We start from the raw sequence: 23,750 nt of genomic DNA on the forward strand, positions 1-23,750 counted from the left end.
GAACACTGTTGTTCGTCTCTCGTGGCGTCGATCGACAGGTGAGGCACTGAAGATTTGACAAAGTAAACGATTAATTACTTAAATCAATAATTTTTTTATTTTTTCAATCAGTCGATTCTGAAATCTCGTCTTCTTGATGCCATCACCTTCCGATCGCGTTGCGAGAAACTTCAAAATTAATCGAGGGACCGATTGGACACGGACGGTGTCCAACACATATCCTGTTTTTTTTCTGTCTCTGTGTTTTCTCTCTTTTCATTTCTCTTTCTCTCGCTATCTTTCTCTCTCCTCGCTGTGTGCCTGTGTGCGGCGTGGTGCATGAACAAACTCCGATGCAGTACAACGGCTTCGAGCAGCTGTGCATCAACTTCACCAACGAGAAGCTGCAGCAATACTTCAACCATCACATGTTCGTGCTCGAGCAAGAAGAGTACGAGCGCGAGGGTATTGCTTGGACTTTCATCGATTTCGGCATGGACTTGGAGCCGACGATCAATCTGATCGAGAAGGTAAACCGGTCCGCGCGGGACACGGACTCGAGTCATCCGGCTATTGATCCAGTAACTTATCTAGCAAACTACCGCTTGAATCCAGCTTCTTCAGCCGCGACTTCGTCCCCTGTTTGTTAGTGTTGTATACCTTCCACAATGTTGTTTGTCTGTGTGCACTTAATTACGTACGTATCATCTTCTTTACATCAGAATGTCACGGATCTAACGCGTAAAATTATGATTATAAATTTTTCGCTAATTTTTTTATTTTGTTATTTTTTTACTTTTCTTTATTTTATTTATAAAAAATTGTACAAAATTGAATGGTAATTTAGATGAAATAAATTTACTAACACGATTAATAAATAAAATAAATTAAATAGTTAAATATTATCTAAATTAAATAAATTAAGAATCTCTATTTTTCAAATAAATTCAAATAAATTTAAAAAAAGATTCTCTATTTTTTCTACATTTAAATATATTTCTCGAAGTAAAGTTTGCTTATAAAGTTACAATTATATATAATTATGTCTCTTTAAAAAAAATTTATATATAATATAAATATCAGTGTTTTTTATGTGGAAAATTGCGCGATAGATCCGATGTATCATGTATATCGCTGTAACATATAATTGATGGAGATGTGACGGAAAAAGATGATTGCACTTTCACGATATAAAGACATTAATAGAAATGTCAGTGAGAGGCAAAATCGTAACCGAAGCATCGCTCCAAGGTATATCCATATTGTAGAATTACAGATAAGTACTAAGAGTAGCGTTGAAGTTTTTTTGTCTCGTACGTAGTTGACAAGATTAATTATTAATCGGCAATTAATCCATATATATATAAATCCTATCTTATCATATATATATGTATATAAATCCTATCTAATGTAAATTCAATTGATTAACCGATGTAAGAGTACATTAATGACGTCAGAAAAGTAGATAACAAAGTATATCAGATATCTAGTAATCTGTTTTCAGTAAAAGTTGAGACACTAACGAGATTTGCTGCGCGAGATATTTTACAGATATTTTGCAGACATTTTGTAGATCGAGATCCTCTTTTTTTACGATCAGAATTTTGTCGTAAAATTTAATAGAAAAATATTCACACAATTAATTTGACGAGAAAGAAATTATTATTATTATTTATGTCTATTTGCGTAACGCTACTCTTGGAAAATGCGAACTTTTCAAGATATAGTGGATTCTAACACATTTCTCCGTTTTCTCCCTCGCGATATAGCCTATGGGTATTCTCTCCATCCTTGAGGAAGAGTCTATGTTCCCCAAAGCTACGGATAAGACCTTTGAAGAGAAGCTGAACAACAACCATCTCGGCAAGAGTCCTAATTTCCTGAAACCAAAACCGCCCAAGCCAGGTCAGGTGGCAGCCCACTTTGCGATTGGCCATTATGCCGGCAACGTACGTAATATTCTCTCTTATTTTACTTTATTAAAAAATATTTAATATAAAAAGGGAGATTCACATTATTTTTTAATCTACAAAAATTTTTAAACTCGCCAATCATAATTTCGACTTCGATATTGATAAAATTGAATTTTTTTCGATCCTCAGGTACCATATAACATCACGGGCTGGCTTGAGAAGAACAAGGACCCGCTGAACGACACGGTAGTCGATCAATTCAAGAAGTCTACAAACAAACTACTGATAGAAATCTTCGCTGATCATCCTGGTCAATCCGGTGACGCTGGCGGCGGCGGTGGCGGCAAGGGTGGACGTGGCAAAAAGGGCGGTGGTTTCTCCACCGTATCGTCCTCCTATAGGGAACAGCTGAACAACCTGATGGCCACCCTGCGTGCTACTCAGCCTCACTTTGTCCGTTGCATCATCCCCAACGAGTTGAAGCAGCCCGGTGTAATTGACTCTCACTTGGTCATGCATCAGCTCACTTGTAACGGTGTACTTGAAGGCATTCGTATCTGTCGTAAAGGTTTCCCCAACAGGATGGTGTATCCCGATTTCAAGCTACGGTGAGAATCCCTTTTTTCAATTAATTAAGTTACTTTTGCGGATGATCAAAAAGTCGATGGCTCGAGAAAATAAATAAATCTTTCACATAAGTGTTTAAAATATTAAAATGTCTCCTATATTATATATATGAGTGTTAAAAATAATGATTTAAAATTTCTTTTGTTACATTATAGACATAGTATCTGAAAAATTCTTTAATTTTTTCAATAATTTTAAAATATAATGAATTTTAGAAGATTTGGAAAATAATCCTCAATTTTCTCGAGCACATTTGCAATGATTTCTAATTAAAAAAAAATCTGCTATTTAACTTGACTATTTTTAGTTTATATTAAAAAAACTTAAATTATTGGATTCTTATTTTTTTTATTAAAGAGAGAAAAGAAAGATTAATTTAAATATTATTATATTAGACTTATTATATAATCTTTTTATAAATATAATAGCAGATCTTTTTAAGTCATAAAACAACTTTGTTTAATACTATTATTAGAGAAAATTAAGACTTATATTTAGTAATAATTATTAAATTATATGAAAAGGTAGGTTTCGAGATTTTATGGGGAATTATATTTTAAAACATTCATAGAATTTAAATTTTCTATAATATTATTTCTATAATTTTTTCAATTAATTTCTTTAAAAGCATTGGAAACAGTTATTAAGCATTGAACGGACATAGTAACTGGATTTTTATGTTGTATACCATGTAGTTACATGATCTTAGCACCGGCCACAATGGCGGCCCATAGCGATCCCAAGGTCGCCGCGGCTAAGTGTTTCGAAGAGATCGGTCTCGATCCGGACAGCTATAGAATCGGTAACACCAAGGCTAGTTGATGATAAACCTATAGGAATGAATTTGTCGATTCCGTTATTTGTAGACAATAATCGACCAGAGTCACTCTTTATTCCACAATCAAAGAATGTCTCGAAAATAGACCTTTCCACGTGGATGGTACGAAATTTCTCGCTTTAGAGTCGTCGTAAAAATATTTTTAGCATCTATAAAATAGGTGTAATAAATGATATATTTTTAACTTCATTGATTTCGAAATGATGGCATAAATCTTGCGATAGTTGAAATCAAAAACCGATATAAATCGATTAATAAAATTAATTGTTTTACTTTAAATGTTCAAATTTTTTTTATTATTAATGATAGAAACTATCGCGTTGACAATAAAACTGCATAATAAAAATTGTCATTAATTCAAGATTAATTTTAAACTAGCGAGATTTAAAGACGATCCATGCTGGAATTTTATCTGTTAACTTAGCACGTTGTTTCCCTCATTGAATGCAACGTCATCATCGTGTATGATCGTATTCGAATGCCACCCGATTGATCGTTTAGTTTTTCCTCGTGATTCGTCTCGCAAAATCAGAAAGACTCAGAAAGATTTCCGAATCCGTTGATTTCGTTTAGAACCCGATTAGATAAGAGTATCAATTCCAGTGATGTTGGAAATGGACCTCGAATCCTCCAAAAAATAATTTAGCGATTGGAAAGTAACAAGAGGCGAGATTGGAACGAGAATTATATAAATCTGTGAATATTCGTATCTGGAACCCTTGTATTAATTAGTATGCACGTTTTCCTCCCTCTCTTGCCCCGTGTACTCCGACCATCCCCTATAGGTACAAGATTTTGGCCCCGGCGGCGGTCGACAAGGCGAAGGAGCCCAAGGAAGCGGCCGCGGCCGTTCTGGATTCTACCGGTCTCGACCCTGATATGTACCGTCTTGGACATACCAAGGCACGTTTTCCTCCCTCCTTGCCTGCAGTGATTGCAACGATCATCTCGAAACACGAGTTTGAACGCGATCGACGATCGAGATTTTTATCTCTTAATTTAAATCATTAAAATATCTTGATGATAAATGTGTCATTGATAACCTGGAGATGTAAAAAATCTCGATTACGTCAATCGCAAATAATCGGCATTCATGTTCATCAGTGATGTACTCTTAACTCATGATACGTCAATGCTCCTAGCGACTGGGTAGACGTAAAGATGGCGGCATCTTAAAGCGCGAGAATTCGAGAGAAACACTGTTTTAAGCATCTTGATCTCTTGTAGTATTATCATATTTTTTATAATTAATAATTTGTTAATAATATAATTAATAATTAATAATCTTTTTATAATTAATGAAAATTATTTATCTGAATAATAATCATTTTTCTGTTGAATTTTTAAATTATACATTAAAATTTTGCGAATTCTCGACAGTGAGACTCCTCGAAAAGACTCGCGCTTTAATTCGTCGAAGAGATCGACACCGAGAGAATCTCTTTAATTAAAAAACCTGAAAGGATTCTATTCGTTATCCTTCGCTTCTCGTCCTCCTTCCCCAAAATATATTCTCGATTCTACAGCAACGAGAATTGTAATACAATGAGTCACTAACCTGGCGTGGTGATCTTTTTTTCTGTCTGTTTTTTGTGAACACACACATGACACCATCAATATGTATGACCAAATACATCAAACTGTGATACACTTGACAACGGTGGTCGGCCACGAACGCAGATACAAAATTCTGTGCGCCAATGCCGTCCAAGAGCCTTGCGAACCGCAAAAGGCCACCCAGATCATCTTGGACCAGATCAATCTGGAGAGTGATCAGTACCGCATGGGTCACACCAAGGTATCGGACACCTGTTGTGATCCACGTTGTGACAATAGTGTCATAACGCCAATGCTATCGCAAACTTACGGGCAACACGAACGTCGCAAAGATGCTCACAGGATGTACAGGATATCTTGTGGATGTCTTTTGGACGCTCGTATAATCTGATTCTTACATTGTCGACGATTTATTTGCCAACATTAGAGTACAAGTAGAAAAAGTCAAATATTAAAATTTTTAATATTCAAAAATTGGACACATATTGAAATATTTAAAATAACAATTTTAAAATTGTAAAGAATTTGACAAAGTGATTGACACAGAAATATTTAAATTGTAAAAAATTTGACTAAATTACTTAACTAAAGTTTAAAAGTTAGAATAGAAATGCAAGATTCGGAATTTCTAGAATTCCAGAATATTTTTGATTTATTATTCGTTCTTCTTGTATATTCTTCAATTATACGGACGTTGGCTCTTAATTGTCGCCGATAATTAATTTAATCCTATCCGGCTTCGGCGATTAACCAACTTACAGCCTCGTTCAAGTAATGGCAAATTAATGACGAGCTCTATCATCAATCACGCTAACAAAGGATATCTTTGCCAAAACAATTTTCAGCGTGGTGTAATCCCTCAACAAGTGTGAGGCAATCTCTATCCACTTCCTATTATCGAATAACGACCCTCTTTCTAAGCTAAAACCGGCATGGAAGGCCAGTTTGTGGAAATTAATTAGTACGATGTACCGTGATTATCTCTCTTTCAATAAGATATCATAAATTAAATAAAAATTAAATCATTTATCCATAAGATTATCTACATAAACGTTTGTATAAATTTTTAAATTTTAATTATTTAAATTATCGAAAGAAATCTCCGAAGAAATTTTATTTCTTCTTCTCTTCAAATTGATTAAAAATTTCATTGATTATTACAAATTATGATTATAATCATGGGATTGATAATCGAGGTACATCTCAAAGCGTTATCTTGATGAACGATATCACAATATTTCGCTTTATCTTCGACAAAATAGGTGTTCTTCCGTGCCGGAGTCCTGGGTCAGATGGAGGAACTCCGCGATGAGCGTCTCGGCAAGATTGTGTCTTGGATGCAAGCTTACATCAGAGGTTATTTGTCCCGTAAAGATTACAAGAAGCTCCAAGAGCAACGCCTCGCTCTCCAGGTCGTCCAGAGAAATCTAAGGAAGTACCTCCAACTCCGCACTTGGCCATGGTACAAGTTGTGGCAGAAGATCAAACCTCTTCTCAATGTCACTCGCATCGAGGACGAAATGGCTGTAAGTATCTCTTCAAGTATCTTTTATAAATAAATATATATAAATTCGGATTAAAGAAAATTATTATTAAGACATTGAGTCTTTTTGATCTCTTGTTTTATTCAATTTTTTACAATTTTTTTATTGTTATGTCTCTTTGATTCTATTTTTATTTATTTGGCTAAAAAAGATTGAATTTTATTTGTTTTTTATTTAAAAAAGAATAGAAATTTTTGAAATATATTGTAAAAGAAAGTTGTTAATTTAATTTAATTCTAGAAGAATCGAAAAATGTCTCTCTTTCTCTTTCGTAGAGAGTTTTTTAAAATTGTTTATAGAATTAGTTACATTTTTGATAAATTTGATATATCAGAGATATATTTCGTCAACAGATATAATTATCATTTCATAATTTTAAGTTGTAAGGCAGTAAAATAATAAGTAAGATACTCGATCAGCACTCAACGGATTGATTAGGAGAATAAATTTTAATATTTCCTTATACATGTTTCGTTAATAAGCAAATTAGATAATTTGTATATTTTCTCTCATTCTCAGCTTTTATAATATTTATTTTATTTTAATTTTATTTTTCATATATATAATTTTCAGTTTATACTATTCGAGTTATATCATTTATATTATTTATATATTATTTACGATCTTTAGCTTGATTTAATTTATTTTAACTTGATTTTAACTGGTTTTTTAAGCATATAATATATAAAGAGTTTTTGAATATTTTGTATATTTTAAGTGAATTTTACGAATTATAAACTTTTACCCTCAAATTATGTAATTTTTATTATATTTTTAAATTATTCAAATTTTTTTAGTAGAGAAATAATAAATTGTTAATGATTGTTAACATGCACTACTTCAGAGAAAGTATTGCAAAAGAGAAACATTCGTTCTGCGAAAATCGATAATTCGCTGAAGGTTGCGAGAGCTTGGCAAAATAAAGCTTCGACTTGACGGTGATTTACAGCCGGAGTTTCGTGCTTAACTGTGCCATCTTGTGCTCGAAATCGTCCGTGGAATTTGTTTCTTCTTTTGCTCGGATCATAACGGCTCCAGTTTCCAGACGTGCACGTTTATTTATCCGCCGCCTGGTCTTCCCGTTTTCGCAGTTTGCCTTCTCGCGCAAACTCACGATCAGCTTCAAGTCAGTTTCTTCGAAATCGAATTATTTCCACGTACTTATTTTTTTGCTCTCGTAATACTTTCGTAATACTTTAATGTTAGATTTATAACACGCACATTTTTCCTTTAGATTTTTTAAATTTACATTTATAAAATACAAGATATTTGCCTCCTCTTTATTTATTTATTTATTTTATTTTATTCCTCTTTATTTCTTTATTTATTTTATTTCTTTCTCTTTATTTATTAGACTTAATTAAAAGAAAAATATATAAATAATTATATATGTATATATATTAGAATTTTTATTTATTAACTCTAATATACTCTGTTGTTTTTTCAAGTTTTAATTTTCTCAAAAATATATATGTCTTATTAAAAAGATTAATTCTGTTAAATTCTTTTTGGTAATTTAATTTTTGACCTTTTAAAACTTTCTATATTTATCTTATAATTTAAAAAATTCTTTTCGCTCTCAATCTTCAAAAATCTGTAAAGAAACTTCTTTCAAGCCACTTTTTATCGATACTTCTAATTTTGTCAACCTTCTGACTTTCTTCTCCCTCTTCTTCTGCGCTACCAAACTGTCTTTATATTTTTAACTCTATAATCCCGAATTAACGAGAAAATTAGAGGAATCCGTGTACGTTTTCGTTCTCCAGTTTAGTTCACTGATACCACTAAGATCCCGAATTAGAAGCATAATAAAGACTACCAAGGCGGTGAATCAACGTTCGATCATGTTACCGGAGCGGCTTCTTATTAATAGACACGTCTCTTCCGAAAAGAATTATACAATTATTCGTCCTTCAGAGGCCGAATCCAGGATACATGGATTTTCGCATTTTTAAAATTGAACTTTGTCTTCTCTGGAATGCTGTCTAATTTTGTCTAAATGTGCATTCACTCTTATATCTCCACAGATATATATTTCAATGCCGATTCCTTTCCCTAAAATTGAATCTGAAGTCATCAGTATAAAATCAAATCCAGTATTTCGCTTAATATTTTGTTAAATAATTTCTGTGACAAATTTATTATCGAAAGACTCTTTATTCCTGTTTTTTCTTCTTTCTTATTTTTGGAACTTTACATATAAAGACGATTAAATATAATTTTATTAATTTAATTTAATTTTTAAATTTTAATTTAAATTTTTAATTTTAATTTAATTTTTTAATTTTACATTTTTCATATATAATATTTTATAACGAAATTCTCGTCATAATTATATTTTTTTGAAAATAATTTTTTTTGTTTCTAGAAACATATATATTTGAATCTAAATAAGATGATGTACATATTTCGCGACAAATTTGAAACACGTTATTACAGACTCAAAGGATTTTTCAATTAAAAGTGCGCTCGAATCTACCTTTGGACTTTGTTCACATTCGGTCTCTTGGTGATCCACTTATCCACTTTGCACCTTCTGGAGCCGCCAAAAAGGGGGTGGTCGCTGGACAGAGAGCGCGGCGGTCCTTTCAGATCGCTTCTAATTCTGTCCAAGACTGGTCCCCTTCTCGACCTAACTTGCTCTCTTCCCCTCTCCCACAGGGGTGGTATAACGGATCGGTTATAAATATTTTTACGCGTTGTGTGCGTGTGCGAGGCGCCACTGGAGTGGGGACGCCCACGATCAGGATCGTCGCTCTATTCGCTCCTTACTGGCCGCCGGAAACGGTTACGGTAGAGGGACACGGGTAGAAAAGTTGGGCTTCGACCGATGCCGGGACCAGTTGGACCCGCGACCTCGCGCCGACCCCTTCGAAATTACGCGAAATCCGTCCGACGACGAACAAAGAGGGAGAAGCCTCACCCTCTCGCACGCCCCACATTTATATTCAACGTTGTACCTAACGCACAGGTGTCCGGGTCTTTCTCGATACCTCGAGATACGAAAGTAGAGACTCGCATCCGAGTCTCGCGCACTGTTTTTCCTTTCGTCTATTCGAGCGATCGAGTCTTCGCATCAGTCGAGGCTTCTCACGACGTTCAATCGATCGATTATTCTCGGGGATTCTTCTCGCGCGACGAAGATCCCTCTCTTTTCCCGTTCTGTTCACGTACCCCCGAAAATACAAGAGTCGAAATCGAGTGTAATATACTTTAATCGCGTGTGCATTCCTCGCTTAATTTTTCCAAGAGTGATCGATTATGGGCGACACGGTGCTGATCGAGAATCCTAGTCCGCTGGTGAACGCAGGCGGAAAATTCGAAGATAATATGGCCTCGTTACAGGCGTTGGAGGAGAAAGCCAAGAAGGCGCAGGAAGCTTTCGAGAAGGAAGAGAAGCTGCGCAAGGAGCTAGAGGAGCTGAACGCCAAGCTTGTCACCGAGAAAACCAACTTGCTGCGCCAGCTGGAGGGTGAGAAGGGCTCGCTTACCGATTTTCAGGAAAAATCCTTGAAATTGGCTGCACAGAAAGCCGACCTTGAATCACAACTCCAGGTAAGAATAATTTTTTTGTATTGTTTTTTTAACGAAAATTTAAAACGAAAAGAATTATTATTTATTTTAGCTATTTTTTGAAGAATTTGTCATTATTAAGATTTATTAACCTTCGTAAACTGAAAAATGTTTTCTAAAATTAACTATCTAAAGTTTTCTATAATTATTAATTATATTGCTAAATTATTTTAGCTATATTGGAAATTTGAAAATCGTATTAATTAAAATTGTACAGATTTGATAAAATTTTGTGATCTGTATTAATATAATAAAAAATAAAAAAATATATTTTAAAATAATGTGATAGGGTCTTTAAAGGTATAAAATTTCTTTACTATAATATTTTCAATTTTTGTAACTGATTATCATAAAATACATAAAAAACAAAAATAAAATTTTTGCTATTTTATTTCGTATAAAAAAAAATATTATTGATATAAACATAACAATTATAATATCCATGTTTTTATCACTATTAATAATTGTATATATTAATAATTGTATATATAATTATTATATATAATTATATGGAATAAAATAAGATTCTATGGAAAAGTCTATTGTCAAGAATAACAAAAAATGGTGTAGTTATAGACATTGTTTTCGATTTTACTAGCGTAAACTATAAGTTAGTTAAGTGGGAAGGGCAGAAAATAATATAATTAGCGGCTTAATTAGCACAGTGGGGCAAGCCGCGAGTAAATTAATACCGAAGGGCGAAAAGCATCATATAATTAGCAACATCGCATATAGATGACTATAATTCATTCAATTGCATCTGTTAAATTATACTCGATTAATAAATTTTAAATTAAAATATCAAATAGTAATGTTGATGATGGCATTAAATAAAGTATAACATTAATAAAAAGAGGAACTTTATAAGGAGAAGAATTAATAATTATCTTCACAATATTTTCGGATGACAAATATATTAAAAGAAAAACTTGATTAAGAAAAAAACTCGTTTATCCTCATTATTGGAATTTCTTCACGTTGCATTAAATTACCACTAGTAAATCTCTCCGAGGACGAAGGAGGAGCGGGAGAGACTTTTTCAGAAGAACGCGGTTTAAATCGGGATGCCATTAATTGTCAGGAGGGAGGGAGTGTTTTCGTGATTTAAATCGGCTCGAATTACGGCTTCGCAGGCGCGCAAAGTAGCGCGACAAAGTAGAGGAGGCGCGGAATTAGTCAGACGCGCTATTTTTCTTCCTGCGAGCAACGCGGACGCGTCATCCGGTTACGCGGACGACGCTTATATTCGGTCATATCGAGGCTGCTAAAATTACGATAAACGTACGTGAGTGTTTACACGATTTTATTGCATCTTTCCATGATTCAACATTGCGCACGAACGACACTTTCACGAAATTTCAGCAAACGCGAATCTTCGGTGGCTAACATTTTTAATTTCCTCCAAAATAAGGGGATTTATAATGAACAATAAATCGCGTATGACAAATTTTTTTAATTTTTTAAAAGCTTTTTTTATATAAAAATATTAGTCTTTGGAAAATTGCCCAGGAAATTAGCAGTGCAATTTTGACAATCATATGATTATTAACGAGAATTATTTTTTTATTCTTTGTACTTTTTTACGCATATCATGAAATTAATCTGCAATCTTAAATATCCTAATAATTAGAGCTCGATTTCTAAATAATTTATGATTATTTTGGGATCGGCTTCCCGGGAATTTTCTCGAGTTACGCGATAATTTTGTATTTTCCACGTTGTAAACATGTTGGAGGAAGTTGAGAGAACGTCGAAATTCTGGACGATCGCGTCGGAACGGCGTGGAAACACAGTATTTTTATCCGATAGTTAGAACTCATACAAACGCGTGCTGGAGAAGAGGTCATAATTTCTTGAAGGCGTCGCTCGCAGAAAATAGACGAGTCGTGATCGTGACTAGAAGAAGAGATTTTCTCTCTCTTTCTCTGTCTCGCTCTTTCTCTCCAGCCGGATTCCAGGCTGACTATTTTTAACGATGCCACTTAAACATTCACTTAAGACTCGCCCCGTCATCGCCTGTCATCGCAACATCCTCCAACGCCCGTCATCGGTTCGTAACATCTATCGTACATCGTTCTCCAACGAGCAATTTAACACTCTATTCCAATAAAATTAGATAAAATTAAAAAAACCGACGATATATAAAGATACAAGAAAATATTTTAAAGCCAATAAACGAAAAATATTAAATAAGAAATGTGAATTATTTGCAGATCAAGATACAAGATACATGTATAGAAATATAAAAGCGGTATAATTGCAATGATTATTAAATTATATTAGGCTTGATTATGCCATAAATTATTAAAAAATCATAATCTATTTTTCTGATTCTTCTGAATATATTTTAAGTATTCTTTATCATTTATTTATTTTTAATATTGATTTATTTAATTGCCATCTACCTAATATTTAATTTATTTTTATTAATGTGTTAATTTATTTTTATTATCATTACGAATGCTTTAAATGTGACTTTCGTTTCTCCGATTCGCCTCTAATTCTATCAAATTACCACAACTGTCAAGAGCGGCTGCTTCACTTCGTTAAGCGATTTAATATCGCGAACGCGTGGCACCTATTAAAAGCTCGCGCATCGAGTTCATCGCGATTGACCTGGTCGATGTCGAGAAAGAGAGAGAGAGAGAGAGATCCTCTCGCGATCATAAGAGGCGGAAGGCTACGGCCGCGTTATGTTCGACACCATTTACGGTTAGGGCGATGCAGGAAGAAGGAAGAGGGGAAAAGAACGGAGGGGGGGAGGGCACGTGCAGCAAATTTAGCAGATCCCAAATTCCAGGTTATTAAAAGTGGGCGGCGGCTTTAAGAACACGCTGGAGAGAGAGGAGACGAGTAAGAAAACGAAGGAGGTAACAGGTGTACAGTGTATTTATACGCGTGCGTCATAATCATGCAGCCGTATCTCCTTCGCTGCTCGTGATCTCTTCATCATCGTCGACGAGGTTCATGTCATCCCCGTCAATTTTTCCATCTCGCCCTCCACGTGGTCGGTGTGTTGCATCAGATTGAGGAGACAATCTTAGAAGAGATCTTCTTCTCCGCGAATCTCTTGTTTTGCCGGATTTATCGATCGATTAATTAATGATCTTTTCTCTTTCTCTCCCTCGAAATATATATTTTAATTTTTTTTCTGAATATCGATTGACACAATATTGTTTATACAGCCTTTTTTCCATTTCTTATTCGGATTTTTTAATTAAATTTTTTTAAATTAAATTTGTAAGAAACTTGCGAGAAATACCAAATATTTTTCTCGACGAATTTAGACTGGTCCCGTCGAATCAGCGAACGAAATGAACGATGAAGCGATAAGCGCGATGAACGAGGAGATTGATCGCATCGCGTCGGTCGGACAAGACATCGTGCCAATATTCTTTGCCCCCGCATTAACTAATATTAGGCGTTCGTATGTGTGCAAGCCCTGCAATTGCACGTCATTGCCAATTAATCTGCGAACCCGTGAAGCGAGGTAGAGAGATGCGTTCAACATTCTTGATGAAGGGGACTTGGCGCGCTTCAAAGGGTATTCCAGCGAGATAAATCTTACTCATAAATCTGTCATCGACCTAAATACTTCGTCTGCAAAAAGAATCTTGAGATTATGTCATCTTGAAAAAATAAGTTAAGATGTGACATTCGCTGAGAGTTATATTTTTAAAGACATATCACACATACATCTGTAATAATGATAAAATTAAAATGCAAAGAAATTAATAAAATGAAACATTAATGAAATATTAATAAATAAGATGAGATGATAAAGTGTAAAAAGGAATAATATTAAGAAAGGAATAAAGTAGAGAAATAACGTAGAGTATTAAATAATAAAAGATGGGTGTAAAATATTAAAAATTATATATATGAATATAAAATGGGGTATTTATAAAATAAATAAAGTCGAATATCAAGAAAAAATAATTAAAAATTTTAACTATGATTGTACACTCGATAATAATTAGTATACTTGAACATAATATTTCAAGAAATATTGCCAATTATGCTTATCTGGATATTTTTCATTCGCATAGGATCTCAACGACAGATTCAAAGAAGAGGAGGATTCGAGAAACAATCTCTTCCAGAACAAGAAGAAACTCGAACAGGAAGTATCCGGTTTGAAGAAAGATATTGAGGATCTCGAGCTAAATCTGCAAAAGTCCGAACAAGACAAAGCAACGAAAGATCACCAGATCAGGAATCTAAACGATGAAATCGCTCACCAGGACGAGCTCATCAACAAGCTCAACAAAGAGAAGAAGAACCAGGGCGAAGTTAATCAGAAGACCGCCGAAGAGCTCCAGGCCGCCGAGGACAAAGTCAATCATCTCAACAAAGTCAAGCTCAAACTCGAACAGACTCTTGACGAACTCGAGGACTCCCTCGAACGTGAAAAGAAATCACGGTAAGCAATAATTCTATGCATTTGATGATTGAAAATCTCTTTATAAGACATCTGAGAATCACTATAAATTTGTTTTAAATTTTTGATTAATTATTTCTTAAAGAACATTTCATTAACAATCTGTTTCTTTTGCTCACACTTGTAAAATTAATTTTAACACAACAATATAATATAAAAAGACCAAAAAAAAATCCAAAAAAAAGTAGGATAAATTTGATAACAAGAATATTGATGTAATTTCTGAAAATTTTATATAGTGCCGACGTTGAGAAGGCAAAGAGGAAAGTGGAAGGTGATTTGAAACTCACACAAGAAGCCGTTGCCGATCTCGAGAGAAACAAGAAGGAACTCGAACAGACTATCCAACGCAAAGACAAGGAACTCTCATCCTTGACTGCCAAGCTCGAGGACGAACAATCCCTTGTCGGCAAACTGCAGAAGCAGATCAAGGAACTGCAGGCTCGAATTGAAGAACTTGAGGAAGAGGTATGACAAGAAAAATGTAATCTAAAGTCATCCAATTTTGAAAAAAAAAGACGAAAAAAAAAATTTTAATCTACTAAGTTTTTTTAAGTTTACATGTTTTAATTACTCTTGAAAAATTTTATTAAAATGAACATTGCCTGCTTTATTAAATTTTTAATTCTTGTAAATTTAAAAAGAAATTAAATTTTGTGTATAAAATTAAAACAATTGAAAATTATAGAGAAAATTATTCTTAATAAAAAATTTTGAAATTAATTATAAGGAATTGGTTAAAAAAATAAATCAGATTTTTATTTTTGTCTCTTGTATGATGACTTGTATATCACTATCATCGCAACTATAGAAGTATATAACAATGTCTGTCCATTTTCCTCTTCAAGATCGAGGCAGAACGCGGCGGGCGAGCCAAGGCCGAGAAGCAGCGCAGCGATCTTGCTCGCGAGCTCGAGGAACTTGGCGAACGCCTGGAGGAGGCTGGCGGTGCCACTTCCGCTCAGATCGAGCTGAACAAGAAGCGCGAAGCCGAGCTGAGCAAGCTCCGCAGGGATCTCGAGGAGGCCAACATCCAGCATGAATCCTCGCTGGCTATTCTGCGCAAGAAGCACAACGACGCTGTCACCGAGATGGGCGAACAGATTGACACCCTCAACAAGCTTAAAGCTAGGTGAGTTTGCCAGACTTTGATCCTTTTTCTCGATGGAGAGAAATAATAGAATTTTTGAAAATTTTTTATCTTCATTTTTTTATCTTCATCAATCAATATCAATTTTAATCCTTTTTCTTTTTCGAAACTTTTTTATCTTTAATGTTTTTTCTAAATTTGAAATTGATGAAGAGAAATTGGGGATAAATTTGGTTATATTAATTAGAATTTAAAGATTTTCAAGTTTTTTCACTCAATAAATAATATTGCAAATTTAGGATGTTTTCATTGAGAGAAACTTATGCCATAAGGCGTAAAGATTAGGGGAGATCGATGATTAGATCAGTTTTCAAGTTTCAATTTTTTGACATCGACAACTATTAGATTTTCGAAGAAAATAAAAGTGTGAAGGCAACGGGAGACTTTAACGCAATATTTGCGATAGAGCCGAAAAGGGTCGACACGACATCCACGCCGAGTTGAACGGTTCGCGCGCTCTCACGGATCAAGTTTCGCGAGAGAAGGTATTTGAAAATACAAAAGAGATATGTCGAAGAGTGTTCCTCGTGCATCTTGTTGACTTTCCAGACGTAATCTCGGACTTCCTGTATATGTCCCTCGATAATTCTCTCGATTTGTAAAACACATGTGATTATCAGAATGGAATGATATATTTTGGAAAGACATTGCCTTGTTGCCCAAATTGTCTTGTTGTGTCGAATGCTGGATTAAATTCCATTGTCTATTAAAACACATGCAAAAATATATTAAATTTCAAATAAGAATATTTAAAAGGAATAAATAATATTTTAAAAAAACAAATAAATTATGAATATTAATTCATAATTTTTTTACTTTTTAAATTAGACAAAAATATTGTCAAAAATTGCAGATAATTACAAATAAATATACGCACTTATGATAGTAGTAGTTAATTTCTTGGATTGAATTAATATTTTCAAATTTTCAATCTTAGTTTATTAATTAAATTGGAATTTTTTAATTTTATAATAATTAAATTTTTTAATTTTGCAATCTATTACTTATGTTGCGAAAATAACAGCGAATTGCGATGGGATAATTTAATCTGGTATTCCGGAATGCAAATCAAAAATAATTCGCGTCATTGTCATTCATTTGTTGATCCCTTCAATTGTTTCCGTATCGATTGTCAGGGTTGAGAAGGAGAAGGTTCAATACTACAGCGAATGCAACGACTTGCGCACGTCTTGCGACCACTTGAGTAACGAGAAGGTAAGCCCTCGGGCTCGACTTCGATAATAATATCCGGATTAACGCGACTAACAGCTTCCGCTAGGTGCAGAGACGCAGCCCCACGACAATCTCAAAAGATCTATGTGGATCTACCTATTTTTCCCAAAATCACTCATGAACCATTTATCCGACACGTGAGTCGATAGTTCCCGCTTGCTCAGCATCGCTTGCGAATATGTGTGTAAACGATACGAGCTTGCCTTTTGCGTCTTATTCATTGTATTATTATATCATGGTTGAAAAATTAAAATAAGCAGTGGTTCTTTTGCCTTTTTATTGTATTCTATTGATTGCTTTCTACAAACCACTATTATTACTTTCATCTTTTAAAATAAGTAGTTTTCGAAAAGACAGCTTTCTGTCATATTTATTTTATTTTAATTTATTTTTTATACTAATAAAAATTGACAGATTAAACAGATGAAATTAAACAGACTAGACTTTTTTCTTTATACAAAAATTTCAAAAAAAATTACCTTTGTAACTTCAATAATCAGGACACTATCTAAAGGCGAGCTCGATATAAAAGATTCCGGCGATAGATCGAACACTAAAATTTTCTTCTTCGAAATCCAGGCTGCTCAAGAGAAGATTGTCAAGCAGCTGCAACATCAGCTGAACGAGACCCAAGGTAAGCTTGAGGAAGTGAACCGCACTTTGAACGACTTCGACGCCGCGAAGAAGAAACTGTCCATCGAGAACAGCGATCTGCTACGCCAACTGGAGGAGGCCGAATCTCAAGTCAGCCAACTGTCGAAGATCAAAATCTCACTTACCACGCAATTGGAGGATACGAAGAGGCTCGCGGATGAGGAGTCGCGCGAGCGCGCCACTTTGCTCGGCAAGTTCCGCAACTTGGAGCACGATCTGGACAACATCCGCGAGCAGGTTGAGGAGGAGGCTGAGGGCAAGGCTGATCTTCAGCGTCAACTCAGCAAGGCTAATGCTGAGGCGCAACTGTGGCGCACCAAATACGAATCCGAGGGCGTCGCCCGGGCTGAAGAGCTCGAAGAGGCAAAGAGGAAGCTGCAAGCCAGACTTGCCGAGGCTGAGGAGACGATTGAGTCTCTCAATCAGAAGGTCATCGCTCTGGAGAAGACTAAGCAACGGCTGTCCACAGAAGTGGAGGACTTGCAGATCGAAGTGGACCGCGCTACTGCCATCGCAAACGCCGCCGAGAAGAAGCAGAAGGCCTTTGACAAGATCATCAGCGAATGGAAGCTCAAGGTCGACGATCTCGCTGCCGAGCTCGACGCCAGCCAGAAGGAATGTCGCAACTACAGCACCGAGCTCTTCAGGCTCAGAGGTGAGAGGAATCGGAGAAATTCGATTTTATTGATTTCAAACTTGTCTAGATAAAAATATGCGAAAGATAAAATATAAAAAAGTATAAATTTGATTAATTTGCTAAAATTAAAATTCAAAAAAGTCTTCTGTCAAGTAACAACTTCTATCAAATTGCTTTCAAAATAAATTAAATTTTCTTAATAATGCATTTTTTTAAACTATTAGTATTTTATACTATTTATTAATATTTTATGCTATTTATCACAAAATTGTCGATTGTTTAGGTGCCTACGAGGAAGGTCAAGAACAGTTGGAAGCAGTACGTCGCGAGAACAAGAATCTCGCCGACGAGGTGAAAGACCTGTTGGACCAGATCGGCGAAGGTGGTCGCAACATTCACGAAATCGAGAAGGCCAGGAAGCGCCTGGAGGCTGAGAAGGATGAGCTTCAAGCCGCTCTCGAGGAAGCCGAAGCCGCCCTCGAACAAGAGGAGAACAAAGTGCTGCGCAGCCAGCTCGAGCTCAGCCAGGTCAGACAGGAAATCGATCGCCGCATCCAGGAGAAGGAGGAGGAATTCGAGAACACCAGGAAGAATCATCAACGCGCCCTCGACTCCATGCAAGCTTCCCTCGAAGCAGAAGCCAAGGTCAGCCATGCTTTTTCAGTGTTATTCTCACGCTCTTATAAAATAATGATATAGAAACAATGAATCAAAAAAACACTCTAATCTTACAATAAAATTCAATCCTTAGGGCAAAGCTGAGGCGCTGCGCATGAAGAAGAAGCTGGAGGCGGACATCAACGAGCTAGAGATCGCGTTGGATCATGCCAACAAGGCGAACGCCGAGGCCCAAAAGAACATCAAGCGATACCAGCAGCAGCTCAAGGACGTGCAGACCGCGCTTGAAGAGGAACAGAGAGCGCGCGATGAAGCTCGGGAGCTCCTCGGCATCTCGGAACGTCGCGCCAATGCCCTGCAGAACGAACTTGAGGAGAGTCGCACTCTTCTTGAACAAGCTGACCGCGGTCGCCGCCAGGCCGAACAAGAGCTCGCCGACTGTCACGAACAGCTGAACGAACTGAGCGCCCAGAACGCTTCCATTTCCGGCGCCAAGAGGAAACTCGAGGCCGAACTGCAGACTCTCCACGTGAGTGTTTATTCTACAATAATTTAATATTTTTTTTCGAAGAAATACAAAGTTGCACATTTATACATCTCTTTTCATCAGTCCGATCTGGATGAACTGCTGAACGAGGCGAAGAACTCGGAGGAGAAGGCGAAGAAGGCGATGGTGGATGCGGCCAGATTGGCAGACGAGCTACGCGCCGAGCAGGATCACGCTCAGACCCAAGAGAAGCTGCGCAAGGCCCTAGAGACGCAGATCAAGGAACTGCAAGTGCGCCTGGACGAGGCCGAGGCAAACGCTCTCAAGGGCGGCAAGAAGGCCATCCAGAAGCTGGAGCAACGTGTGCGCGAGCTGGAGAACGAGCTCGATGGCGAGCAAAGGAGACACGCCGACGCCCAGAAGAATCTGCGCAAGTCCGAGCGCCGTATCAAGGAGTTGAGCTTCCAGGTAAAATCCCATCTATAAATATCACATTCGTGCATTAATATTTTTAATATAATTAAAGAGATAGTTTTTTTAAATAGATTGTGTTCTTTTGTAGTCATATATGTGATTGAATTAATATTTTATAATCAGAAGATTCTTTAAATATTTTATTCTTACTATTAAATCATTAATTTTGTTAACTATATTTTAATATTATTTAATTATTAACTTTTATTAATTTTCTTGATATTATGTTATTAGTTGAAATTCTCACTCGCAATTAAGTAAAGAGTTTGTTTAAAGAGTGTTATTTTCGTTTCCAGGCGGACGAGGACCGTAAGAATCACGAACGCATGCAGGATCTGGTTGACAAGCTCCAGCAGAAGATTAAGACGTACAAGAGGCAGATCGAGGAGGCCGAGGAGATCGCCGCGTTGAATCTTGCCAAGTTCCGTAAGGCACAGCAAGAGCTGGAGGAAGCCGAGGAAAGGGCGGATCTTGCCGAACAAGCTATTACCAAGTTCCGCACCAAGGGACGCGGTGGAAGCTCCGCGCGCGGACTCAGCCCAGTGGTAAGCTATTAGACCTCTCTATCGTCATCGTGGAATTTGAACTCTCAATATCGAAATGCAACATACATCTTTTCTTTTTTTTTTTTTTAATCGAATAGCATTTGATTTTAATTTTAGCAATAATATTTCGAAAAATATTTGAGAAAGCACTTAAATTTTGTTTTATTTGAAATCAACATATTTTAAAATTTTAATTATAAATCTTGCGGTTTTATTCGAGCGATTTTTTGCCAATATTACAATTTCTCAGATATACAGGGTGTTTCTAAAATGATTATTTATTTTGTGAAATAATAGAATAAATTCTAAAAAAATTAAAATAAAAAATTAGCTCAAATAATAATAATTAAAAATTAATTAAAAACAATAGAAATAATAGAATAAATTATGAAGAATAAAAATAAAAAATTGGCCCAAATAATAATAATTAAAAAAATTGATTGACAATTTTTAATCAGTTTTTAATAATTATAAATAAACTGTTAGCAGTGTATAACAATTTTTTAAAATACATTTAATTTTGCCAAAATTGTAGATAATCACTTTAGGAACATCCTGCATATCACATTTTATCGAATTGAAAATCGCATCAGGCTTTAATTAATTGTAAGCATTATGATAAAGATAAAAAGTAAATCGTATCTGGTGAAAATCGTTAGAATCGGTCGCGCGTTCGGGAAGTCGAATATGTAAAATCGCAAACCTCGTTCAAAGATTGAAATAAGAAAGTGCGCTACACTCTCGAGGTCGATTGATGTCTAATTAGCGATCTCTGTATTCCTGTGTGCAGCCGCAACAGAAACGTAAGGCGGCGCCCGCATTGGAGTAAATGCACACACGTCGCGCTTGGTCCATGTAAGTCCGTGCACGTGTCGTGAGGCGCGTGTATGAGCGTGTGTGTGAGACGATAATCTTCTAGACACAGAGAAATAGATAGAGCAGATTAGAAAAGAGAATGGGTCAGGAGTTCACGAAACGCGAGAGGAACACGCGACTCCCCCTTTATCCCCCCTGCATCCATCAAGTGTCGCATTTGCACCTGTTTGTCCAATAATACTCTCACGAATGGATACGAGTTTGTTCTTCGTCATTAACTCTGTGTATCGCATCTCCTCGAGCCTTCTCTCTTATACTTGTAGATACTGCGAATTAGTAAGCGTCAGTTAGAGCAATTTTCTCGAGTTTTATCAATACTCTATCATGATTGGAACCGGGAATTATTTCAACAGATACAATCTTGAGTCGCGATAGAAAAGTGACTTTTAAATGCCAATATATAAGAGAAAAAAATATTCTTGATTAATTATTTATTGAGCCTATTTATAAAATTGATAATTAAAAAGAGAGAGAGAGAGAGGAGTTGAATAAATAATTTTAAAAATATAAATTCTTCAACCTATGAATTATTCTTGAATTATTTTTTTGAACGTATATTGAATGCTTTTTCAGTTGATTTTTAATATGGCATAAAATTATTACACCGGTTTCAATCTCTCGCCTAGTAGTGTCTTAGTGCATCTTAGTCCATCTTTTACACTTCTTTGTGATCCAGCGTAGGAATTAGTCGCGAAATTTCAGAAGGATGATTTTCTTCGGAATCCCCGAGGAATATTATATATATTCCTCCATCTTACTCTCCTTTCTCAAGTCAAAGTATGCCGATTATTTTTGTATATTCGTCTCCCCTTCTTCGAAGTTTATTTAATTTTCTTTTATCTAGATATGATGTTTATTCTGATTTGAGAGAGAGAGAGAGAGAATAAAGCTCTCGTTTATTTTATTTTCTTTCAAAAGATTTCTTCCTTTTTCTCATCGATATACACACTGTTATCGTCACTGTTGATTTTTGCTTTTAACAGTTCAGACTTAACAAGAACTGCAACTATAAATCGTGATTTTCCGCAAAGAGTTGTAACTAATATCACGAGAGAGTTACATGTCTGAAATAAATTCCCTCTCTCTGTAAAAATACGCCAGACATGGTGTTGTTGGCAAAACATAGAGGTGTCACGACCCTCGTTACGTCATTCCATTGACGCATTCGGGTGCAAATGATAAGAAACAAGAAAAGTTGGATTACGAGCAGGAACGACACAGAGAACGTGTCACTCGTCCCTACCCTCTTTAAACTCCGTATCAATGTTGTCTACACAAATCCGTGAAGAATTTTATATATTTTTATATTTGTTTTATATATTTTTATATCTGTCAAAACCTGCAAATACTTCCCTGCATATTTATAGTTATTTATAGTAATAAGAGATTAAAGTTTCACGTGTCTGTCTTCTTTCAGCCACATCGGCCTGCGTTCAAACCCCTATTAGATGGTTCCGCATTCCCGCCACGCTTCGACCTGCAGCCCGATGGTGAACTGTAAAGATCCTTCCGAGGAATTCGCTCAGATAATTATAAACCGACAAAAAGAAAAAAAAGAATAAAAATGTTAACAACAGAAAACTCAAACATCTGAAGAATAAAAAGGAGGGTAAGAGAAGGAGAAGGAACATCATCGTCCTCATCGAGTCCGAACGAAGACACGAATACATACAACGAATCCGAGAGCTCGCTCGGAGCTCTCAACGGCATCGTCGTCTCGCAATCGAGCGTTCGATCGATCATCACAAATTCGCGTTGTCTTTCTCGACAATAAAATTTCTTATAAAATTAATGCTCGCTCGAGAAGATCGAAGGAAAAGATGGGGACGCGGGAGAGGGTGCGTGTTGCTTCACTATGCGAGCTGACGGTCGAGGGAAAGAGAGAGAGAGAGAGAGAGAGAGAGAGAGAAAGAGAGAGAGAGTGGAAGAGCAAGAGATATCGAGCGAGCGGACGATGAGAGGGCGAGAGCCAGCGAGAGATATATTAATATTTACGTATTACACATACACACACATACACACAGAAAAATAAAGGGGAAAAATAATAACAGAGCGATAAATATACATATAAACATTACACCCTCGCGAGATGCACAGCAAGCAAAAGTGTTGAACGTAAATGAGAAAAATTAAAAAAAAAATAATACATACATATATATACATATATATACTCGCGAGAAGAAACGCGAACGAGTCGCGAAAAACGTTCAATAGCGCGTATCATTACATGTGTCATCCAAATGATGTCGTATCCTATAAACTTAATTGTAATTTATAAAGAGAGACGAAGTATGTATTTATTAAAGTAAATAAGCAATAAATAAAGATAAGAATTAAATCACCTCGCTTATATATGTTAGATTACTCGATCGTGAAAATGGAAATCAACAGAGATAAGAATTCGTTGCGCATTATTTTATTAATGTAAGGGGATTGTTTAATGTCAATCTAATTGTCAAGTTAATATTTCGTATAATATAAAAAATTTACAGCAATATACAATTGTGAAGTAATCGTAAAAAATTATCTCTTATCTTAACAAATATCTTCTCTTAAATTTTTTTGTTTTACGGAATAAAAAGGTCTTTATTTATTAGAGTTTAA

General features: G+C 35.7%; 1 protein-coding gene across 33 annotated transcripts in view; it reads left to right on the forward strand.

The window, feature by feature from the left end:
- LOC105249081 (myosin heavy chain, muscle) overlaps positions 1 to 23,298 on the forward strand; it is a 48,837-nt gene extending 25,539 nt beyond the window's left edge. For 16 of the 33 annotated variants that reach the window (XM_020026837.2, XM_020026821.2, XM_020026818.2 and 13 more), the window contains 15 exons: positions 1,749 to 1,928; positions 2,082 to 2,500; positions 4,143 to 4,260; positions 6,177 to 6,440; positions 9,804 to 10,013; positions 14,081 to 14,454; positions 14,712 to 14,940; positions 15,321 to 15,604; positions 16,759 to 16,837; positions 17,435 to 18,164; positions 18,430 to 18,791; positions 18,898 to 19,293; positions 19,375 to 19,719; positions 20,022 to 20,270; positions 22,564 to 23,298. In XM_020026837.2, coding sequence (XP_019882396.1) covers positions 1,749 to 1,928; positions 2,082 to 2,500; positions 4,143 to 4,260; positions 6,177 to 6,440; positions 9,804 to 10,013; positions 14,081 to 14,454; positions 14,712 to 14,940; positions 15,321 to 15,604; positions 16,759 to 16,837; positions 17,435 to 18,164; positions 18,430 to 18,791; positions 18,898 to 19,293; positions 19,375 to 19,719; positions 20,022 to 20,270; positions 22,564 to 22,647 — 4,323 coding nt within the window. In that variant the 3' untranslated portion in view covers positions 22,648 to 23,298. Of the gene's footprint in view, positions 1 to 1,748; positions 1,929 to 2,081; positions 2,501 to 4,142; positions 4,261 to 5,037; positions 5,156 to 6,176; positions 6,441 to 9,803; positions 10,014 to 14,080; positions 14,455 to 14,711; positions 14,941 to 15,320; positions 15,605 to 16,028; positions 16,108 to 16,758; positions 16,838 to 17,434; positions 18,165 to 18,429; positions 18,792 to 18,897; positions 19,294 to 19,374; positions 19,720 to 20,021; positions 20,271 to 21,060; positions 21,126 to 22,563 lie in introns of all 33 variants that reach the window. The other 17 variants (XM_020026869.2, XM_020026840.2, XM_020026866.2 and 14 more) reach the window with 4 other exon arrangements.
- Positions 23,299 to 23,750: the final 452 nt, after the last annotated feature.

This window comes from Camponotus floridanus, unplaced genomic scaffold, assembly GCF_003227725.1.
Source record: "Camponotus floridanus strain SB8 unplaced genomic scaffold, Cflo_v7.5 scaffold164, whole genome shotgun sequence".
Taxonomy (NCBI): domain Eukaryota; kingdom Metazoa; phylum Arthropoda; class Insecta; order Hymenoptera; family Formicidae; genus Camponotus; species Camponotus floridanus.